This window comes from Penicillium chrysogenum, assembly GCF_028827035.1.
Source record: "Penicillium chrysogenum strain IBT 35668 chromosome Unknown utg000005l_segment0_segment0, whole genome shotgun sequence".
Lineage (NCBI taxonomy): Eukaryota > Fungi > Ascomycota > Eurotiomycetes > Eurotiales > Aspergillaceae > Penicillium > Penicillium chrysogenum.
Genome location: NW_026622753.1, coordinates 8,001,426 through 8,019,864, shown reverse-complemented (window position 1 = coordinate 8,019,864; position 18,439 = coordinate 8,001,426). Strand labels below are relative to the sequence as shown.

At 48.8% G+C, this 18,439-nt stretch overlaps 8 protein-coding genes across 8 annotated transcripts; 5 read left to right on the top strand and 3 right to left on the bottom strand.

Moving 5' to 3' along the window:
• Positions 1 to 503: 503 nt before the first annotated feature.
• Positions 504 to 2,167, top strand: N7489_011400 (tRNA (guanine-N2-)-methyltransferase; the record flags this gene model as incomplete). The annotated part of the gene is made up of 5 exons (XM_056717149.1): positions 504 to 617; positions 746 to 1,608; positions 1,660 to 1,865; positions 1,932 to 2,056; positions 2,111 to 2,167. The coding sequence occupies 5 exons, from the start codon at positions 504 to 506 to the stop codon at positions 2,165 to 2,167; spliced, it is 1,365 nt and encodes a 454-aa protein (XP_056564771.1).
• A 160-nt stretch (positions 2,168 to 2,327) lies between these two features.
• Positions 2,328 to 3,281, bottom strand: N7489_011399 (HIT family protein; the record flags this gene model as incomplete). Its single annotated transcript, XM_056717148.1, has 3 exons — positions 2,328 to 2,584; positions 2,850 to 2,943; positions 3,027 to 3,281. 3 exons carry the CDS (start codon positions 3,279 to 3,281, stop codon positions 2,328 to 2,330), a joined length of 606 nt encoding a protein of 201 aa, XP_056564770.1.
• Positions 3,282 to 3,785: 504 nt separating this feature from the next.
• On the top strand, positions 3,786 to 4,664 carry N7489_011398 (uncharacterized protein; the record flags this gene model as incomplete). The annotated part of the gene is made up of 1 exon (XM_056717147.1): positions 3,786 to 4,664. The coding sequence occupies one exon, from the start codon at positions 3,786 to 3,788 to the stop codon at positions 4,662 to 4,664; it is 879 nt and encodes a 292-aa protein (XP_056564769.1).
• Positions 4,665 to 5,354: 690 nt separating this feature from the next.
• N7489_011397 (B-type cyclin nimE) lies at positions 5,355 to 7,278 on the bottom strand (the record flags this gene model as incomplete). The annotated part of the gene is made up of 4 exons (XM_056717146.1): positions 5,355 to 5,714; positions 5,770 to 5,908; positions 5,962 to 7,143; positions 7,270 to 7,278. The coding sequence occupies 4 exons, from the start codon at positions 7,276 to 7,278 to the stop codon at positions 5,623 to 5,625; spliced, it is 1,422 nt and encodes a 473-aa protein (XP_056564768.1). The 3' UTR covers positions 5,355 to 5,622.
• Positions 7,279 to 8,365: 1,087 nt separating this feature from the next.
• Positions 8,366 to 9,653, top strand: N7489_011396 (mitochondrial 54S ribosomal protein uL2m; the record flags this gene model as incomplete). The annotated part of the gene is made up of 2 exons (XM_056717145.1): positions 8,366 to 9,484; positions 9,552 to 9,653. 2 exons carry the CDS (start codon positions 8,366 to 8,368, stop codon positions 9,651 to 9,653), a joined length of 1,221 nt encoding a protein of 406 aa, XP_056564767.1.
• An 833-nt stretch (positions 9,654 to 10,486) lies between these two features.
• On the top strand, positions 10,487 to 13,486 carry N7489_011395 (putative C6 transcription factor Prf; the record flags this gene model as incomplete). Its single annotated transcript, XM_056717144.1, has 6 exons — positions 10,487 to 10,802; positions 10,881 to 11,199; positions 11,259 to 11,778; positions 11,835 to 12,326; positions 12,379 to 12,627; positions 12,686 to 13,486. The coding sequence occupies 6 exons, from the start codon at positions 10,487 to 10,489 to the stop codon at positions 13,484 to 13,486; spliced, it is 2,697 nt and encodes an 898-aa protein (XP_056564766.1).
• A 772-nt stretch (positions 13,487 to 14,258) lies between these two features.
• N7489_011394 (uncharacterized protein) lies at positions 14,259 to 15,720 on the bottom strand (the record flags this gene model as incomplete). Its single annotated transcript, XM_056717143.1, has 3 exons — positions 14,259 to 14,948; positions 15,025 to 15,337; positions 15,401 to 15,720. The coding sequence occupies 3 exons, from the start codon at positions 15,718 to 15,720 to the stop codon at positions 14,259 to 14,261; spliced, it is 1,323 nt and encodes a 440-aa protein (XP_056564765.1).
• An 872-nt stretch (positions 15,721 to 16,592) lies between these two features.
• Positions 16,593 to 18,195, top strand: N7489_011393 (ribonuclease P protein subunit p40; the record flags this gene model as incomplete). Its single annotated transcript, XM_056717142.1, has 6 exons — positions 16,593 to 16,736; positions 16,798 to 16,942; positions 17,081 to 17,143; positions 17,216 to 17,317; positions 17,373 to 17,919; positions 17,973 to 18,195. The coding sequence occupies 6 exons, from the start codon at positions 16,593 to 16,595 to the stop codon at positions 18,193 to 18,195; spliced, it is 1,224 nt and encodes a 407-aa protein (XP_056564764.1).
• Positions 18,196 to 18,439: the final 244 nt, after the last annotated feature.

The following is an 18,439-nucleotide window of genomic DNA, read 5'->3' as shown; positions in this document are numbered from 1 at the left end:
TGGGCATGTCTTGCTTCTGTCTTCAGGGCGTATCTTTGGGTTTCTTTTCATAGCTGGATGTGTTTTCTTAGGTAGTCTTGGTCTTGTTATTTCTTGTGCGATCATATCACATCTGGGTAGATTATGGGTTTCATCGACTGTAGTTCAATAAATTGTTCAAATTGTGAATCTTCTTGATGCTGCACAATTATCTTGTCCACTTAGTTCTACAACCGTGTATAGTTAAATCATTAAATAGTATCAATCATATCCCTATCATGTGTTTTTGCTCAATGTAGTATTTATTAGACAATAAATTTGATTCTTGTTGGAAATATATAAGATATACAAATCCATACTTTGACTGGCCATACTCTCCGTGGAGTATATTTCTGAAGACCCGAGAAAAAAAAAAAAAATCTCAACCCGCAACACCCCGCCTTGAAAGCAGCAACGAATTACATGAACTCCCACTGAAGAGAAATCCTTAAGAAAAAACCAGGAAGACATTCGTCTCGTTAGCCATGGATTATCTGGTTCGGTTCGCCCAGCTCCATGAGACCTTCCGACGGCCGGAACTCCAAGCCTGTGCCACGCTCGCGGGCGTTGACATCGAAATCATCACCTACAATCAATTTGTATGATACCCTTTCTATCAATACCGGAGGCATCCAAATAACCCCATAAACATTGATCCTGATGATAATCCTCTATCTATCCTTGCACGATCATTCTCAATTTGCAGAAACTTGACTGACGTACCCAGTCACCATACTGTGTCGTAAGACTACCAGACGAAGCTGCGGCACGGGCAGTTGCCAAGCGCAGTATCCTGGTCAAAGATATCTTCGAGCTATGGGGCGAAGGCACCAATTATGAAGAGGTACATGCAGATGTCCGTCGACGAACCCAGCATCGCTGGAACGACTTCATTGCTGTCCCATTCAAATTCACGATTGACTACTTCGCAGGAACGCGCAGCCCAGCTCAGAAGGGAGAGATCATTCGATCGTTCTCATATATGGGGTTCAAAGGCCCGATCCGGCTAACAAACCCCGATGAGGAGTTTTTCGTGATGGAAGAGTACATCGACGATGTCGAAGTATCTACACTGGGCGTGTCGCGAATTTCAGACCCGCGGAAGATTTACCTCAGTCGCAAGATTGCCGATAGCTGTCGCGAGAGCGTGCTCAAATACGACCTCAAGAAGCGTCGTTATATTAGCACGACTTCCATGGATGCCGAGTTGAGTCTCGTTACGGCAAACATGGCTCTCGCAGCACCTGGGAAATTGTTCTTTGATCCGTTTGTCGGAACTGGGAGCTTCATAGTGGCTGCTTCGCATTTCGGGGCTCTGACTCTGGGTGCAGACATTGATGGCCGCAGTTTCCGTGGCAAGGAGACTGGGAAACTGGGTATATACGAGAATTTCGACCAATATGGGCTCAAGAGCAAATTCGTTGACACGTTCACTTCCGATCTTACCAATACGCCACTGCGGAGAACTGCCGTCCTTGATGGCATTGTCTGCGATCCGCCATACGGTGTGCGTGAAGGGCTTCGGGTCCTGGGAAATCGTAGGGGGAAACCTGCGGTTAACGTGATCATTGATGGCGTCCCTGCGTATCTGTATGTCTTCTTGCTTCCATTGCCACCTACAGTACTGACTTTGACCTATAGCCGACCTGGTTTCGTTCCTCCCAAAAAGCCTTATGGCTTCGAGGCTCTGCAGAACGACGTTCTCAACTTCGCAGTTCGCTCGTTGGTTCCCAATGGCCGTTTGTCGATGTGGATGCCTACAACAAATGACGAAAAAACCGAATTCCCTGTTCCCATGCATCAGAACCTCGAGATCGTCAGTATCTCTGTTCAGCATTTCAACACTTGTAAGTGACAGCCCTTATGATACAATAATGATATTAAAAAGGATTGACTGATCTTGTGCCTGATAGGGGCTCGCCGACTTATAACGTACCGTCGTCTACCCGAGGGAGAATTGTCAGACACTACACTGGCCCGGAAAAAGATTGACGACCAGGGTACTACTGCAGATGATCTAAATGCATTCCGACGAGTGGTACGTATTATTAGGAACTGGATGGCTCAGTAGCTGGCTAACTTCTCGAATCAGCATATGCTCAAAGGCCACGGCACCAGGGTCGAGAAGGACCAAAAAACGAAAGAATAAGAACTCCGACATAGCAAATCCGATGGGAAGCTATCTAGCCTACGTACAGCTCGGGGGGTTGCAAAATTGCGTAATAGAAAACCTATATACAGCGAACAGCCCGAAGATGGGACCAATGACCAGATGCAAGAACAGAGGAGAACACCAGGCACAGCATACTTTACAATTTCCCTCGCTGGCTTCCGTCTGAAACCAAGTCTGCAGCCAAGTCCACCCCCTCGTCCCTCTGAATTCGTTTGATTTCCTCAGCCAGCTCAATCCTCAATTCACGAGCCAAGACCTCAGCCTCATCATCGTCGAGCTCTTCTCTCTGTCCACGGCCAAACATAGCAAAGCTTGTTCTCTGATTGGCCCCTTGAGCAGGGCGCGGGATGATGTGGAAATGAACGTGGGGTACTACCTGCGCTGCTCTTTCCCCTGTCACTTAGTTAGATGATTGCTGTTTTCCTTCTTCCATAGACAAGAGATAACAGGATTGGTCATAGACTTTAGTGCGGTTTTGGCTTGGTGACAAATGAAATAAGATATGTATCGGTCAGGGGTGTTCAACCTCCTTGAATACCAATATTGATACATAACATACACAACAGTACACAACGTACAAATGCATATGTAGATGGTATTCAAATCCGCTAAAGACTAAGGGTTTCCGAAAATGGAGAAAAGCAAGGGCAAGACATACCATTGTTCTGCACAACATTCCAATGTCTATCGGGATCATCGCCAAACACAGTCTTCGTTACAACCCTAGAGAGGATAGGAAGCCATTTCCCCATCTATGCCAAATCAAAGACAAGGATCAGCAAAAGAAGCATTTCTCAAAGAGGTATAGATAAACTGATGGGAAATAACTACATACCTCCTGTCCCGCTTGAACACCCATATCTCCAAGCAACTTGTAGTGATTTCTTGGCGCTACAAGGACATGGCCGCGGGTAAGCGGCATTATGTCCAAGAAGGCGAGAACATGCTCGGTGGAGAGGATGATGTGGGATAATGGGCCTGAATCGGGGGCAGTAGAGGCTGGATTGATCTTAGGATCATTGAAGGGGGTTGGGGGATATGATAGGGCGATGCTGCAGAACGGACATGGCGGGGGTGCAGTGGGATCCATGAGTCCATGAGGTGGAATAAATTTATTTATTCCGAGTGTGAGGATGTAAACTTGGTTTAGTGTCAGCCTTGAAGATAGATGTAACTACCTAGGTACCTCCATGTATGTTGTAGAGGGTTTCCTCTGCCGGGTGGGGCTTTCCTATCTAAGCTGCCGCCGCTATAAGGGCGCTTTAGAGTCAGACTCACTAAGTACCTAGGTAGATTTTAGTCCGGACTTAGGGTCACTAAGTACCTAGCTACTCTATAATCTCTATAATTATGTCTATCACCTGATATTATATGACGGTGACAGCATGGCACTGGTAGCGTGGGTGGGGTTAGTTCAGTTGCATACACAAGGCGGTGTGGGAAAGACAATGCCTATGGGTGCCTCAGATTATATTTAAAAGCAAATCTCCCGCAGCACTGAAAATGAAAATACACACTTTCTCTATCTTGCATCACTGCAAACCGACCGCCGGATTAATTCCTTGGCTCTATTATCACTATTCATTCGTTCGACATGAGCTCAGATGCTTGCGCAGCGTGTAGCTGGACCACGGAACGCCAAAAGCATTGTAACTACGAAAGTCACCTCAAACTGTTCTATGAAGCTGGCGATCGAGGCGTCTGGTCATTAGGCTCTAAGTTGATATTGAAAGATCGAGGTGCTAGCCTTCCCACCTTTGAGGTACCGAATATCCAATTTGTGCAGGAACAAACCACTATTCCTGTTCCTACCGTCGTCGAATCTTGGGAGGATGGCAATCACACCCTCATATTGATGCGACGCATCCCTGGAGAGCCCCTCAGCAAGGCTTGGCCGAGGCTTTCCGCCGATGAAAAAGAGAGAATAGCGAAGCAGACCGCCGAGTATCTGCAACAACTTCGTAAGCTCCAGTCGAATAGTATCCAATCTCTCGGCGGTCGTCCAGTTTTTTCCAACTTCCTGTTCAAACATAAGGATTCCGAGCTTCCCCATGGCCCTCTAGCATCCGATGATGATATGTGGGATGATATGGAACGTGGGCTGGAAGAGACGATACCCGAGGCTGCACGGATTCGACTTCGACATTGTATGCCATCCGCTACGCCTTATACCTTTACGCACGGAGACCTCACAAATGTCAATATCATAGTCGAGAACGGCTCCCTTACTGGCATAATTGATTGGGAGATGTCCGGTTACTTTCCAGTATGGTGGGAATATGTGTGTACCTCGGTCCCTGACAGTGAGGAGGACAGAGAGTGGAAGGCGTTGCTACGGAAGTATATGCCTGATCATAGCGCCGCGCGTGAATTCTGGCTGGACTATTATTATCTTTGCAGGGATCCAGGCAGTGAAAGAGCAAAGAAGTTCATGGAGAAAGTAAGGAGTGAGACCTATCAAAGAGGTGTCTAGCTTTTCTTCGTGAAGCTCGGTGGGGGTTTCTTTTAAGCACATCGATATCTTCTTTTCTCAATAATCATGATTTTGCACGTAAATATTTTGAGGGGACTAACCTTGGAAGGACCACGGGACTAACCTCGGTTAAGCTCGCCTTGGTGAGCTTAATTGGACGCATCTACTACGGCCCAGATATACCAAAAAAGAAAGAATAAAAAAGGAAATGGTTTCACTAAGCACGCCATACACACGGATCCAGTGTTAGAAATCCAACTATTTTGAACAAAACAAAAGCGGCCCAACTTTGTCACTGATTACCTCGACCGTCCATCCGATATCAATCTTGCATGCCTGGAAGACTCAGCTTCAGTATCCAATTGAACCTTCCAGCTGATGAATTGACAAACACCCCAGAAACAAAAAAAAAGACCATAGCCGCCTTGGCTCCACAAAAGTTTTCCAATCCACAATGCCACGCAAACCCGCAAGCCTTCGGAACTTGCATGACAAAAAAAAGTGATCCAAAGGGGATAACACTGCATCGTCCAACCTATGACAAAGGTGAACCAGGGTGAGATAAGGTAAAATTGCGATTTGAACGAAGAGAAAAATAGATCCCGACTCCTGCAACGCGGTTGACGAGAATGTAAAAGATATCAAGGCAGGCGGGAGACAATGCTCATGCATGGAAAACAAGCAAGCCGGGTTTGAAGATGTAGGGGTAAGAGAAGAAAACAAAAGCACACAGGGCCGAGCGCCGAACACCCCATCACAGAAGACAAATGCGGAAAGCGCAGAAATTCAATCAAGTCGTCGTAAGAATATGCAAAAGGTAGTGAATACCAGCACAATGAAATGCCAACATATGTAGGAATTCGATTTCCCTGCTCAAGTCGTCGCATGGGCCTTAGGGAGTCATGAAAGGCATCGACGGTGGCGAGACAGGAGTAGCATCACATCGTAAATGGTACAATTACTGTTCATCCTTGGCGTAACGGCTCTGCTCGGAGCCGTCGACGTACAGGTGGTGATACTTCTTGGCCCATTGGCGTGTCAAGATAGAAGCTGGAAGACTCGTTAGCGTGTCATATTGCAGAAGGGAATTACCAATGTAGCTTACCCTTCAGGAACTTCTTGCTGGCGTATTTCTTGAAGAAGGCTTCGTGGGAGACAGGGCGGTGGAGATAATCAACCATCAACTGGAAGACGGGGTCGATCTCCTCTTCGGTGTAACCGGAGTAGTGAGCGAGAGTGGCATCCTATGATAAGTTAGTTGGGATGTATGGAACATGCGAAATTCGATATAACATACCCAAGGTCCGCGCTCGAGGATGAGGCGTGCAAGATACATGGCTGCGGCAGAGATGTGACTTTGGGGGTAGCTCATGAAACGGTGATCGAGGAGACTGATCTCCATCAAGTATTTGCCCAGAGTACGGGTTTGGATATCGTAGTTATCGGCCTTGGAGATACGTCGAAGGAAGTTCATGGGGTTGGGGAAGCTCATGTTGTACTCGAGGGTTGCGAGGACGTGACGTTCAGCATCGAGAATCTCCTTATCCGAGAAGGTCTCATCGGCAACATGGCTAAAGTTGGCGACGTGAGGGGAGAGCACCTCCTCATACTTGGAGGCAATGAACATGGCGGTAACACCAACGAGCTGAAGACGATCAAGGGCGACAACTTCAGCAGATAGGAAGCGATCGATAATGTTGACAGCAAGAAACAGGGTCTCGGGAAGGAGACGGAAACGGGTGTGCACTTCGATAAGCCAATCCACGAGGATACCGCGCATCTTCCATTCAAGGTCGGGCTGATGGTCGATGTAATCAGGGTTGGGCAGAGTCATGATCTCAAGGTCCTTGAGATACTCGAAGATTTCAACGACGTATTCGGCGGCCATTAATGGGTCATCCAAGTCCTCAGTGTCCAGATCCTGCACAGCGTCATTTATAGCATCCTTCACGCTAACCTCTGCCTCCTTCACTGGTGGTTCTTCCGCAATCTTCTCGATAGGTGTCTTTCGCTCAAGCTCAGGCTTCTTGCGGGGAGGCTCCTCCACTTGGAAGGCCGTATCCTTAAGCGACGGACGCTTGTGGGCGTTGGGGACAGGTTTCTTGTTCGAGTCGCGGGGCTGAAGGGCAGGTCGTGTTGCAGTTCGTGAGGAGTTGGTGCGGCTGAGCTTTTGGACACCTCCAGTCTGAACAGTTGCCTTCGAGGCCAAACCAGCCTTGGCGGCAACCGGTTTCTTCCCAGCTTTCACCTCAGCACCTTCCGTCTTGTTGACATTGCTGACATCACCGAGGGCAGCACGGGGACGTAGGGATCCATTACCCGTGGTAGTCGATGTGGTTCGCTTGGTCTGCATGGTCTTCTTGGCTCCAGCGGCAGAGACATCGGTGCTGAGGGCGGCTGTCTTGGCCCGCGTCACACGCGCTGACGGACCGTTCTCATCGTTCTCATTCATCGTGCCTCTGGTACGAAGGCTGCGGGCCTGCAATGGAGTCAGTGATTAGTCTAGTGAGGTCATAGGATACGCCTAGATCTCGATGCTATGGGACCAGATATCCCGCGACTAGGATATCAAACGCGTGTTTTGGAAGTGTTAAAGAGTTCTCACCTGAGGCATCGTGAAGAAAGTAAAAGGAAACAGACGCGTAGGAAGAGAAGAAAGGGGACAGGGATATAATGATTCTGGTCCTGCTTGGGAAATCAGGTCAGCATTCCATTTGATATTACCTCGGTGGGGACCTCATACCAGAGGGTTAAAGGACGAGGTGCACGTACCACGCGTGGAAATGCGGATGTGCTGAAGAAACTACAATGCCAGTAGGCAGAGGTAGCTTTCAGACAGGTGGAGATGATATGAGTCGATGATTACGCCTCAAAGATGACTATGTTGATGTGTATCAAGACCGCGCAGAACCCTTGTTCCGAAGATCAAATGGCGCGCGAATCGGGGGAAAAAGATGTCAAATGATACAGAAATGATCTGGGGACACTGTACAACAGGAATCCGCACGCGATAATTTGTTAGTTTGGGAGTGGGGGGAAAAGATGGAAGGGTAGCTTTAACTGGAATGATGAGGGAAAAGGATGAGAGCTTGAGGGCAAAAGGCGATGTTTGGCCCTAGTACTGTGCCTAGCGTGGAAAACAATCCGCCCCACTCAGCCAGTCGCGTGGATCACCGAATTGACCTTCGAGCCCTTTTTTGTGTAAAATTTGTAGAATGAAGAATTAAGCTGAGCAATGAGAAACTGAATTGAAGCAAGCAAAAGACGAGTTGAGATAGGTTAGAAAAGTAGATCCAGCAATGAAGGGAGATACGCGTGAGTATGGCGATGGGTAAATAAACTGGTTGCTCGGACAACGATGGCGTTTCGGTTTCGTATAGTATCGGACCTCCTGTAACAAAGGAACCACGTGACTCGGATTCGATATAAGGCGGTCAAATTGGATCCACGTCCCGTGACATGACATGCGCCACATTCGATGAGTAGTGGCGGTGGAAGAGGCGGTGCAGGAGGAAAGTCACGTGGTAAGGTGAACTTTTTGTTTCTGTAGTCAGGTGCATATCTACAAAGCAGAGGAGAGGAGCTGCTGAGTGTTTGTTGGTCTACTCCATTGTCAGTTTTGGCTTTCATCGACCACACTTTTAACCAATTGATTCCTTCAAACCTCACCTTTCCCCTTCCTCCCCCATCCTTTGGCAGCAATGCTCCAACCCCGAATTGCCCTACGGGGCATTCGGCTGCCCTTTAGGTGTCTACCATCTCTACCTTCGCCAGTTCGTGGCTATTCGACAATTGTGAACGAAATTGAGAAGAACAAGCCCAAGCCTACCGAAACACCATTGAACTCTTTTATTGACCCGAACGAGTCGTTTGCTCCTCCCCCCGGCCGAGATTCTGCTGGCATTCAGCTGCGCACCTACACTCCGCGCACCCCCGGTGTGAGACATCTGCGGCGTCCTGTGAATGATCATCTGTGGAAAGGCCGCCCAATTCACAAATTAACGTTCCCTAAGCGTGGCCACGCCAAGGGTGGTCGAAACAACTCTGGCCGAGTTACTGTCCGTCATCATGGAGGTGGTGCCAAGCGTCGAATTCGGACAATCGATTTTCTGCGCATGGCTCCGGGGCCGCACAAAGTGGAGCGTATCGAGTACGATCCCGGGCGCACTGCACACATCGCTCTGACTGTTAGTAAGGAGACCGGCAAGTTGAGCTACATTCTCGCAGCGGATGGTATGCGCGCCGGCGACGTGGTTCAGAGTTATATGTCCGGAATTCCTGAAGATTTGTGGAAGAGCATGGGTAGCACTGTTGATCCCGGTGTGCTTGCCGCGAGAACCGCCTGGAGAGGAAACTGTCTGCCGTTGCACATGGTTCCGGTGGGAACATTGATCTTCAACCTGGGGTTGCGACCCGGCAAGGGTGGCCAACTGTGCCGGAGTGCTGGAACATATGCTACAGTTGTGGCCAAGGGTAGTGATTCGCGCCAGCAGACCGTTCAAGATGGACAGCCTGAGGCCGAAAAGAAGCCCATGTCGCAGCGCGAGCAGCAGAAGCTGGACCGTCTGGCCCAGCACATTACAGTCCGTCTCTCAAGTGGTGAGACTCGACTCATTCACAAGGACTGCTGTGCTACCGTTGGTATTGCCAGCAACCCGAACTACCAATACGCCCAACTTGGAAAGGCTGGTCGCTCACGCTGGCTTAACATTCGTCCAACGGTGCGTGGTCTGGCCATGAACGCCATGGACCATCCTCACGGTGGTGGACGAGGCAAGTCCAAGGGTAACGTTGACCCGAAGAGTCCTTGGGGTATTCCGGTATGTATATCATTTTATTTCGCATCTTTTGAACTCCTTGGGACTGACTCTTAATTTTCACACCCAGACCAAATCTGGCTACAAGACCCGCCCGAAGTGGAAGATCAACAAGGCTGTTGTTCATCCCAGACCTCGCAACCAAGGAAAGCGCCGTCGTGGATACAACTAGAGATGATGCTGCTTTGCCGAAGTGGCCATTTCGCTCTGCTTTGCCCCCGAACCATTTGTACCTCCTCACCCTATACCTCATCCCTACTGCGCAGAGGATGACTGTACGATATCTTTTCCTGTTTTTTTTTGGGGCACATTAAATGTCTTATCGTTTCTTCTATCATGCGCTATTTCTTGGGGATTATTGTTTTGCGCATCTGCCATCTGACTGAAACTCGGGCAATGGGCACTGTACAGTACGATGGCTCGAGGCCATATACATTCAAAGCGAAAAGAAAATAGATTTATAAACCGTTTCATCTCTTTGCACATAGTAGATATAGATAAATCTCATATATAATGTACTCGGCCTTTACTCTGCTTAGCGCGTCGATCTGGGCCGATGCGTGCCAAGCCTTTAGGCAATGTCGCTGGTGCGTGGCCCTCTGCTGATCGCACCTGTCAACACTCTTATTGGGGATATGGAAATTCAAGACTTCTCCATGGTTTCAATTAGAATCCGATCGAAACGAACAAAATAGGGGTTCATTAATTCTATATTTCTTCATAAAGACAGGTTGGGCCGGAGGAGCGCTCAGCCTCTCCTGATACGAACTTCCGTCGTCATCCATAGAACTTCCCTCTCACATCCCCACCTCGGTATATCTAGCCAACAGTTGGATGCTCCTGGCTCGCTGACGCCTCAGGTCTATCCTATTCGCGCCATTCCAGGTCCTTCCTAAACCAAATCGCGCCCGGACAAGCCAAAGTTCGCCAAGATCAATTCATTCATTTGAATTACTCAGCTACTACATCACATCTCGAGATCATCAGTGTGCAGTCAATCCCGCCATGGCGGCACTTCCGCCGTCCAATTTTGGACCCGAATCGTCGCAATACTCTGCGGAATTCGGTTCGTCTCAAATGGAATTCATGTCTGGTGAAAGTGGTGCCGCTGCCGAAAGTACTAGCACTGGAGAAAGCAACTTCGTTCCCCGCCCCAAGCGCATCGCATGTGTTGTCTGTCGGAGGAGGAAACTAAGATGTGATGGGAGACGGCCGAGCTGTGGGACATGCTCACGTCTGGGACATGAATGTTCTTACGATGAAGTTCGCAAGAAGAGTGGTCCCAAACGGGGATATGTCAAACAGCTTGAAGCGCGATTAGGTACGGACTCGTTGACAGCAATGGCCGCAAGGCTATATTGGCAGTGAGCTATATCGCTAACTATAATGACTGCATCAGCCCAAGTAGAGACTCTTCTCAAAGGCCAGGATCCGGAACCCACCCATCGAAACTCCCCACCTCAACCATTGGATAATGCATTTGCAGCACCCATCGCCGATGAACCTATATTGGATTTGCCTGACCTCTCGGACCTAGGAGGTATTGGAGGTCACATCGATGGCTCGTTTCCAGCTTCCACTGCCCCCGGCGCAGGCCAGCCAAGTCAAATGTTATATCCTCCGCAGCCAACTGCCCAGGGCAACAGCAACTCTCCATGGGACTTGATCAGTCTCGGGCTGGAGGAGCCCCTTCCTTCACAGGACGTGGTCGACGAACTGTACGTGTTATATGCGGCTTTCTACTTGGATTGGTCTCTAATACAATGGTGCCGTCTAGGGATGCTTTATTCTTCGAGAAGGTCTATCCAATGATGCCCATCATCCACCGTCCCCGTTACTATGCAGCCCTGAATCTCGCCCCTAATATGCGACCACCAATCTGTCTGCGATACATTATGTGGTGCCATGCCGCATCCGTCAGTGACAAATATTTCTTTCTGCATAATCATTTCTACCAGCGGGCACGCAAGTACGCCGAGATGGACGAAATGAAAGGATTCGGAGAGAACATCGTCAGTTTAGCACATTGCCAAGCATGGATATTCATCGGCACATATGAATTCCGAATGATCTTCTTCCCGCGAGCCTGGCTGAGCGTTGGTAAAGCTGGAAGACTAGCACTGATGCTGGGATTGAATCGGCTTGATGGTGTTGGTCTCGACGTCAAACAATCGATCTTACCACCGAAAGATTGGACGGAGCGCGAAGAACGCAGGAGAGTCTTCTGGGGCGCATTTGCCATAGATAGATATTCGAGCGTTGGAACCGGTTGGCCCATTCTTATTGATGAGAACGATGTCAGTATCTCTTTCGTGAACCCTCTAGCGAAGGGTGATAGGCTGACAACAACCAGATCATGACCAACCTCCCCGCATCCGAAGAATCCTTTATGAAGAGCAAGCCACAGCGGACACTTCCCCTGAACGATATTCTCACCGGAGACGGCGTCTCTACACTAGCCCCTTTCGCGTGTGTGGTGGTTTTGGCAAGTCTTTTTGGTCGTAACCTCATACACATCCATCGGCCTCAGCCTCAAGACAACGACCATGACCTCAATGGGGAGTTTTGGAAGCGCCACAGAAGCCATGATAATATTCTTCTGCACATTTCGCTATCCTTGCCTGATCATCTCCGACTTCCAAGTGGTATGTCGGACGTGAACGTCATTTTTGCCAACATGAGCATCCATACTTCAACCATCTGTCTTCACCAAGCGGCAATATTCAAGGCCGAAAAGAACAAGATGCCGAATCAGATTACGACCGAGAGCAAGCGCAGATGCCTTGTTGCCGCGAATCAGATTTCGAGTACCATGAAGATGATCAGCCATGTTGATTTGACGAGCGTGAGTCTCTATTGAGTTTACTTGCCCAATCAGTTTCACTGACGCCTTGCAGCTAAATCCTTTCATGTCGTTTTGTCTCTATATTGCTGCCCGTGTTTTTGTGCAGTATCTTAAGTCCCGACCAGAGGACTCGAGTGTTCATTCCTCGTTGCAATTTCTCGTCTCCGCTCTAAACGCCATGAAGAACAAAAATCCTCTGACCGAGTCTTTTCTTGTTCAATTGGATGTTGATCTTGATGGAACTGGCATTCGCGCTTTGGACGATAGACAGAGAAGCATATCTGCTGCACGTTCGACTGTAGTAGGTCTCCCTGACTTGTTCCCTAATGGCTGATTGAAGCTAATCTTATTTTCTCTAGCATACATACTGCCACGATAAGCTCGACTGTAATCCTTTGTACAACCTCCGCCAAACACAAGGGATGGCGAAGGATATCTCCCCACAATACAGTGCCAACCACGGTGGCAATCAACAACAGCCTATGCCTGCTGGCTTGAGGACTTCCCTCCCTAGCCGGAACAGGGACTCCACGGCACCGCCCACCACAGGACCACTCTATAATGGCGACGACACCCGTCACTTTTTCGGAACCTCCACTCAGGCGACAGGTCCAAAAATGAGCCAAGCCGGACCACCAGGTGCCATTATCGATATGGACATGGATTTTCCGCCTGATTTCGGCAACCTCAGCGACAGAAACAACCCACCATCAGACCATCCCACCCCCTCGACCTTGAACTCATCCTCCAACACCTCCTATTCTATCAATGGTGCTGACGACCCACCACCCGGAAACAAGAATCAAAAGACAAGCTCAGTATATCAGAGTCAGGCGTCGGGACCGTCCTTTGACAAGGTCAATTCAAACGTCATGGCACAAGGGGATACAAACCCGCAAGCCACTGATTTGGGTTCTATGGCCGGGCGGTTTTATCCAAGCAGCTCTGATAGCCCGTCAGCTGCCGCAGGAGCATCGGGAATCTTTTCCATGCCCTCGGCGTGGGACCTTCCAGCTCCAAATCCGGAAACGGGCAATGAAGACTTTGGCAGTCTAAACATGGAGACTTTCAGTGAATCTCAATGGGCTCAGATGTTGAATACTCAAATTGTGGGTGAAAATGGGACAAACGCTGGCTGGGAGAACTGGCGGCCATCGTGAGCACATCGCGCGGTGGACTATACTTTCCTATAAAATGATCTTGGTTGAATAGCCCATGGTGAAAACCCGCAAAGCTTGAGTTTGTTGCGGCAGATGAAGCCTTTTCATGCTGCCGCTCAACGAACGACATCGGGGCTTTGTATTCTCTGAGCCTGCGCGGAATCCAAGATCCTAGGCTCTCACTAGTCAGGACGACCCATCGACGCCTTTATCAAACTCGGGATCTCATATGAGACTCGGAGCATGCCGTCATCATATTGGATACTTCTCTTTTGCTATTGGTTTCCCTCCCCACCCTAGGCTCACATTGATATATGCGAGGCACCGGCATCCTAATTCCACAGACTTGGGCCGAGGACTTTGGACTGAGGACTTGGTTAATTTACCAACCACGGAACTGCAAATTCCATTGCATTTCTCTTCTTGCCACAGTGGTCGAGCAAAGTGGCAGCCTGATAAGCTTCCATTAAGCTCTGCTTTTGAATGATTTGATGACGAACGAATGAACGGTCTTTTTGGGGCGGAACTCTTCACTCTTGGATAGCTTATACGGTTGCAATCGGAGTATTTGGGGCCTGTTAGTTCATGTTAATAACCAATCTCTACAATAATACATTGAAATCTTAAGAAATCTATTGATCTTACTTAGCCACCCTTTTGGTCTTTTCAATACGTCCATTCATGATAATTTTCGATAATAATCTAGATCACAGAGGCCATAGCCAAAAGCAAAGCTTGCTGAAGAATAGGAAGTACAATAGAATGCTCGAGGTTACAGGCCACCACCAGCAGCACCGACAATCTTCAAGCCTCCAGCGCTGGAGCTACCAGGTCCATCAGTGGTAGTCGAGTAAGCGAGCCAGTAGCGAGAGGGATGCCACGCAACAGCAGAGACACCAGCATTGACACCAGCAGTAGGAATTGTGTAAATGCTATCGCCAGACTCAGCATGGAAGATCTCCAGTCCATTACCACCACATCCAATCTCATCGCATGCGCCAACAATGAAGCGGCCATCGAAGCTCCAGCTCACGCCACGAATAGCGCCACCATTTTCGCTAGACAAAGTGCGGCGACAGATCCAGTCGGTTGTGTCCCAGAGGGAGATGAGAGCGTCGCTTCCGCCAACTGCGAGGTATCGGCCTGTCGGGGCGAGCGCAATTGAAAGGCAGGCCGAGGTGTGGGCGTTGAGAGTGTGCATAATATCGAAGGAAGGGTAGGACATGATTTTGACCTTGCCTTCACCAGTTGTCACGAATACATGCTGCTCCGGACGTTCGGGTGTCGGCATGCACCAGGAGAAGGTTGTCGCATTTGTTTGGACGGTCTGAGGGTGAGGATCGAGAGCTGTGTATGTGGTTGCGCCGGGCGTAGAGGAGGGGAGGTTGAGGGCATTCACGCCATCGGGGTGGGTGGTAGGAGAGGAGGGGAATTGAACGGAGACGGGAATCAAGGTGTCGTCCTGTTTACATGTCGTATGTTAGTGGCTTTCTCATGAGAGGCATCAAATCTGCGGAGTCGCAGCGCTGCATGATTACCTTCTTGCCGACGATCATTGTGCTGCCGTCAGCAGACCAGGAGAGTGTAAATGCTTCGCCGCCGACATCGAGACGGCTCACACATGTCTTGGAGCGCACATCCCAGAAGCGCACTGTACCATCGGCCGAGCAACTGGCTAGCTCCGCATCGCGGACTGGGTTGAAAAGAGCCTTCTCGATACCAGCGGTGTGGCCGCGCAATTCAGTAGAGTATCGTACATGAGGACGGTCCGGGTTCCAGATTCGCAGAGTGCGATCTGCTGAGCCAGTCGCAATCAGCTGGCCCGTGGGGTTCCAAGCAAGAGTGCGGATCCTGTGGTCCCAGACCGTTGTCAGTAAATGAGCGATAGCCCCTGACGCAAAAAGCCAGACTTACGTGTGAGAGCCTGGTCCCTTGGAGACAGGGTCTAAGTAGTTTTGGGTTTTCACGCTCCCAAACACGAATGCAAAGTGATCCTTGTGTAGGAGCTCGCGACGCGGAGCGGGCGCCATCTCTTCGTCTTCCTCCTCTAGGAATTGGCGCGAGATTGGACTACCTGCATTCGAACCAGCGGTAGAAACGGTAGCAGAAGAAGCGATAGGACTTGGAAGCTCAGGCTGGATGCTATTCGAAGAATGATAGACAGACGGAGAGTACTCAGATACCGCCTCTAGGAAGCCCGATACTGCCGGAGGATCGTTATCGGGTGCCGCCATCACGATATCCGCCTCAGGCACCCAACGTTTTCTGCCTTAGTAGATTAGGGTTTTCGTCCAATTTGCGTTTCAATCGCCAAAAAAAAAAAAAAAAAAAAAAAAAAAAGTACAAGAACAAGAAAATAAAAGAAATTAGGATAAAAGGAAGCAGGAAGCAACAAGTGAGGAACCAGTGAGTTCTGTAATTTTCTGGGTCTCACCGTTTGGCATGGCACCTATAGGGAAGAAATGCGTTCTACACGTTATATCAACACCACCAGGAACATATGCATGTATGCCATAGACCTAAAGTTGTTTAGATTGCAATTGGCACATTAGTTACTTCCAAGTTATTCTAGACATCTTGTTTATTCCAGGGCTACATTGTATGTTGGTAGACTTTGCATTCTAATTCACAGTATAGTACGTTCTAATGGACAGCATAACTTTTTTTTGGGCTCTATATATACATGGTCACATAATAAAAGCTCTTCAAGCAAATTAATATAGTAGAATTAGAAGGAAACTCCAGGTTTAGGTTCCCCTCACAAGTTGACATAAAAGCACTACATTGAGCCATTACATATACAGGTTACAGTTTCGAGGCTGCTTATATTTATTCATACATATTATCCTGAATTTACACATGCCTTCGGACTCAATACATCTAGTATCTCTACAATACTCCTATATTGGTTACCTAGACTTTGTGAAAATACTCCAAATTCCAATTCAACAGTTGAATGTGGGAAGGTTTGATAGCTGCAGCCTTATGGGTCCGATAAGCCCGAGCTTAATCGGACCTCACCCTTCGGCTGAAAAATTGACCCTGCAGAACTCAAGAGCTTCAATTGTCAACATTAAGCATCACTTCGAAGGCTATCAGAGAAAGCATGTTTGAAGAAGTGGACGACGCATCGCGTCGTGAAAAGTGCTTCACTACCATCGCTCAGCTGCCGGCATTCATCGACCCAAAGCAGATCCCGGGCAAGAGATTGCCCTTTTCAACAATTCAAAATCATGCATTCGTACACTCAGTAGGTGGCCTGTGGCTTGCCTTGAGAAATACAAGGTCATTGGACTGATCATTGGGTATAGGCCGAGGTTATCTTGCCCAAGGAGTTTTATTTGCAGTTGAAGCCATCGCTCGAGAGCAAACTAGAAAAACCTCGATATGCACGAGTCTTCATGCCTCCTTCGGCTCTGCTTGAGCATGATTTCTTCAATACATATATCAAATCAGGTATTTTTGCCTCCGCCGGATCAGTCGAAAAGCTCTTCCATATTTGGATGGCCCTCAGTTGGCATCAGACCACTTTTGTGCCCAGAGAGACCACTTTATCGAAGACGGCAGTCTGACTTGGACTGACCTGGGACATAGGGAATATATTGATGATATCCGAAGGACGTTCAGGATCCGATAATGTCTTCACACTCCAAGATGGTTCGTTCCCCTGAAGCTGTGATTGGAAGGGTCTTGTCGTTGCGGAGCCGAGAATTGACTCGAATGAAACAGGGGTACTTCGAATGGAACTAGGGAAGGAGATCTATGAGCGAACAGGTCTCACAGGCAAGCCTTGTCGCAGCGGCGGCAGAAAACATGCCAAAGAAAGATTCTGTGTGTGCAACCAGAGCATATGGGCTCATCGAATACTTACTAATTATGTCGTCAGTGGTAGAATTGAACTTGCGGCTGCCCTCCATGCTTCATGGCAAGAAAGGCTTCGAAAGAATCGTATGGGCATTCACCAATGTTCTGACTCAATCAATGGCCTGGCTCTTCCACGACCTGGAAAGCAACCCTGGTCAGGACGAAGGTGACTATGGCCCCGAATCCGAAAAGGGAAATAGCAATAACTTACTGAAAGTTGTAGCAGGAACCAAGCCGATCAATAAGCTCCAACCGCAGTTGATTACCTGCGAGCCACAGGAAATTGGTCACGAGCAAATAATCACTCCGCCGTTTCTTAACGAAAAGGGGAAAGTACTCGAGAAAATGTCGGAAGGTGATCTGCAGGAACACTGTGGCTCCCTGTCCGAATGGCTTGCCATGGTTCAGATGGCTTCTCCCCGGTTATCTGGGGAAGATGACGTCGATCCGTACCTGAGTCGTTATACAGTTCCAGACCCAGATGAAAGCCAGACCTCTGATTTGATGAGCTTAAAATGGCATGGTTTGATATCGTCCCGTTGGATCATGCAGCTGTTCCTGAATCTATTGTGAGTTCGGAATGTTTCCTGTGGTATTCTGGTCGAGAACTGACGTCCAATAGACAAAGCAAGGCTAGCAATGTATCCTGGTCTGCACTTGCCGTCGCTACTCTGGGCAAAGAGGCCGTGGAGGGAAGGGACGGATTCACGGTTATGGTCCTTCCTAGGGAACCTAGTGAACCCAAACAAACAGAAGAATCTCAGGATAACAAACGAACCAATGGATCAGATGGTCGGATGACTCTATGTTGGGAGTTGATGGGGGCATCGGTGACCGAACCCTGACCTAACCCTGTGCCCTTTGTCGACTCACCCCATGGGGAATTATTTCTCCAGGGCTTCATCCACACCAACCCCATTCATCATCTTGCCCTGGAGAGAGCAGGTCACGCAGCTTCGCACAATCATCTTCATCGTTCTTTTTCATCCTTCCTTCCTTCCTTCCTTCCCCCTTTTTCATCCTTCCTTCCTTCCTCATACTCGCATTTTCTTCCCCATCCATTATCCATTCATCCATTACCCATTCATA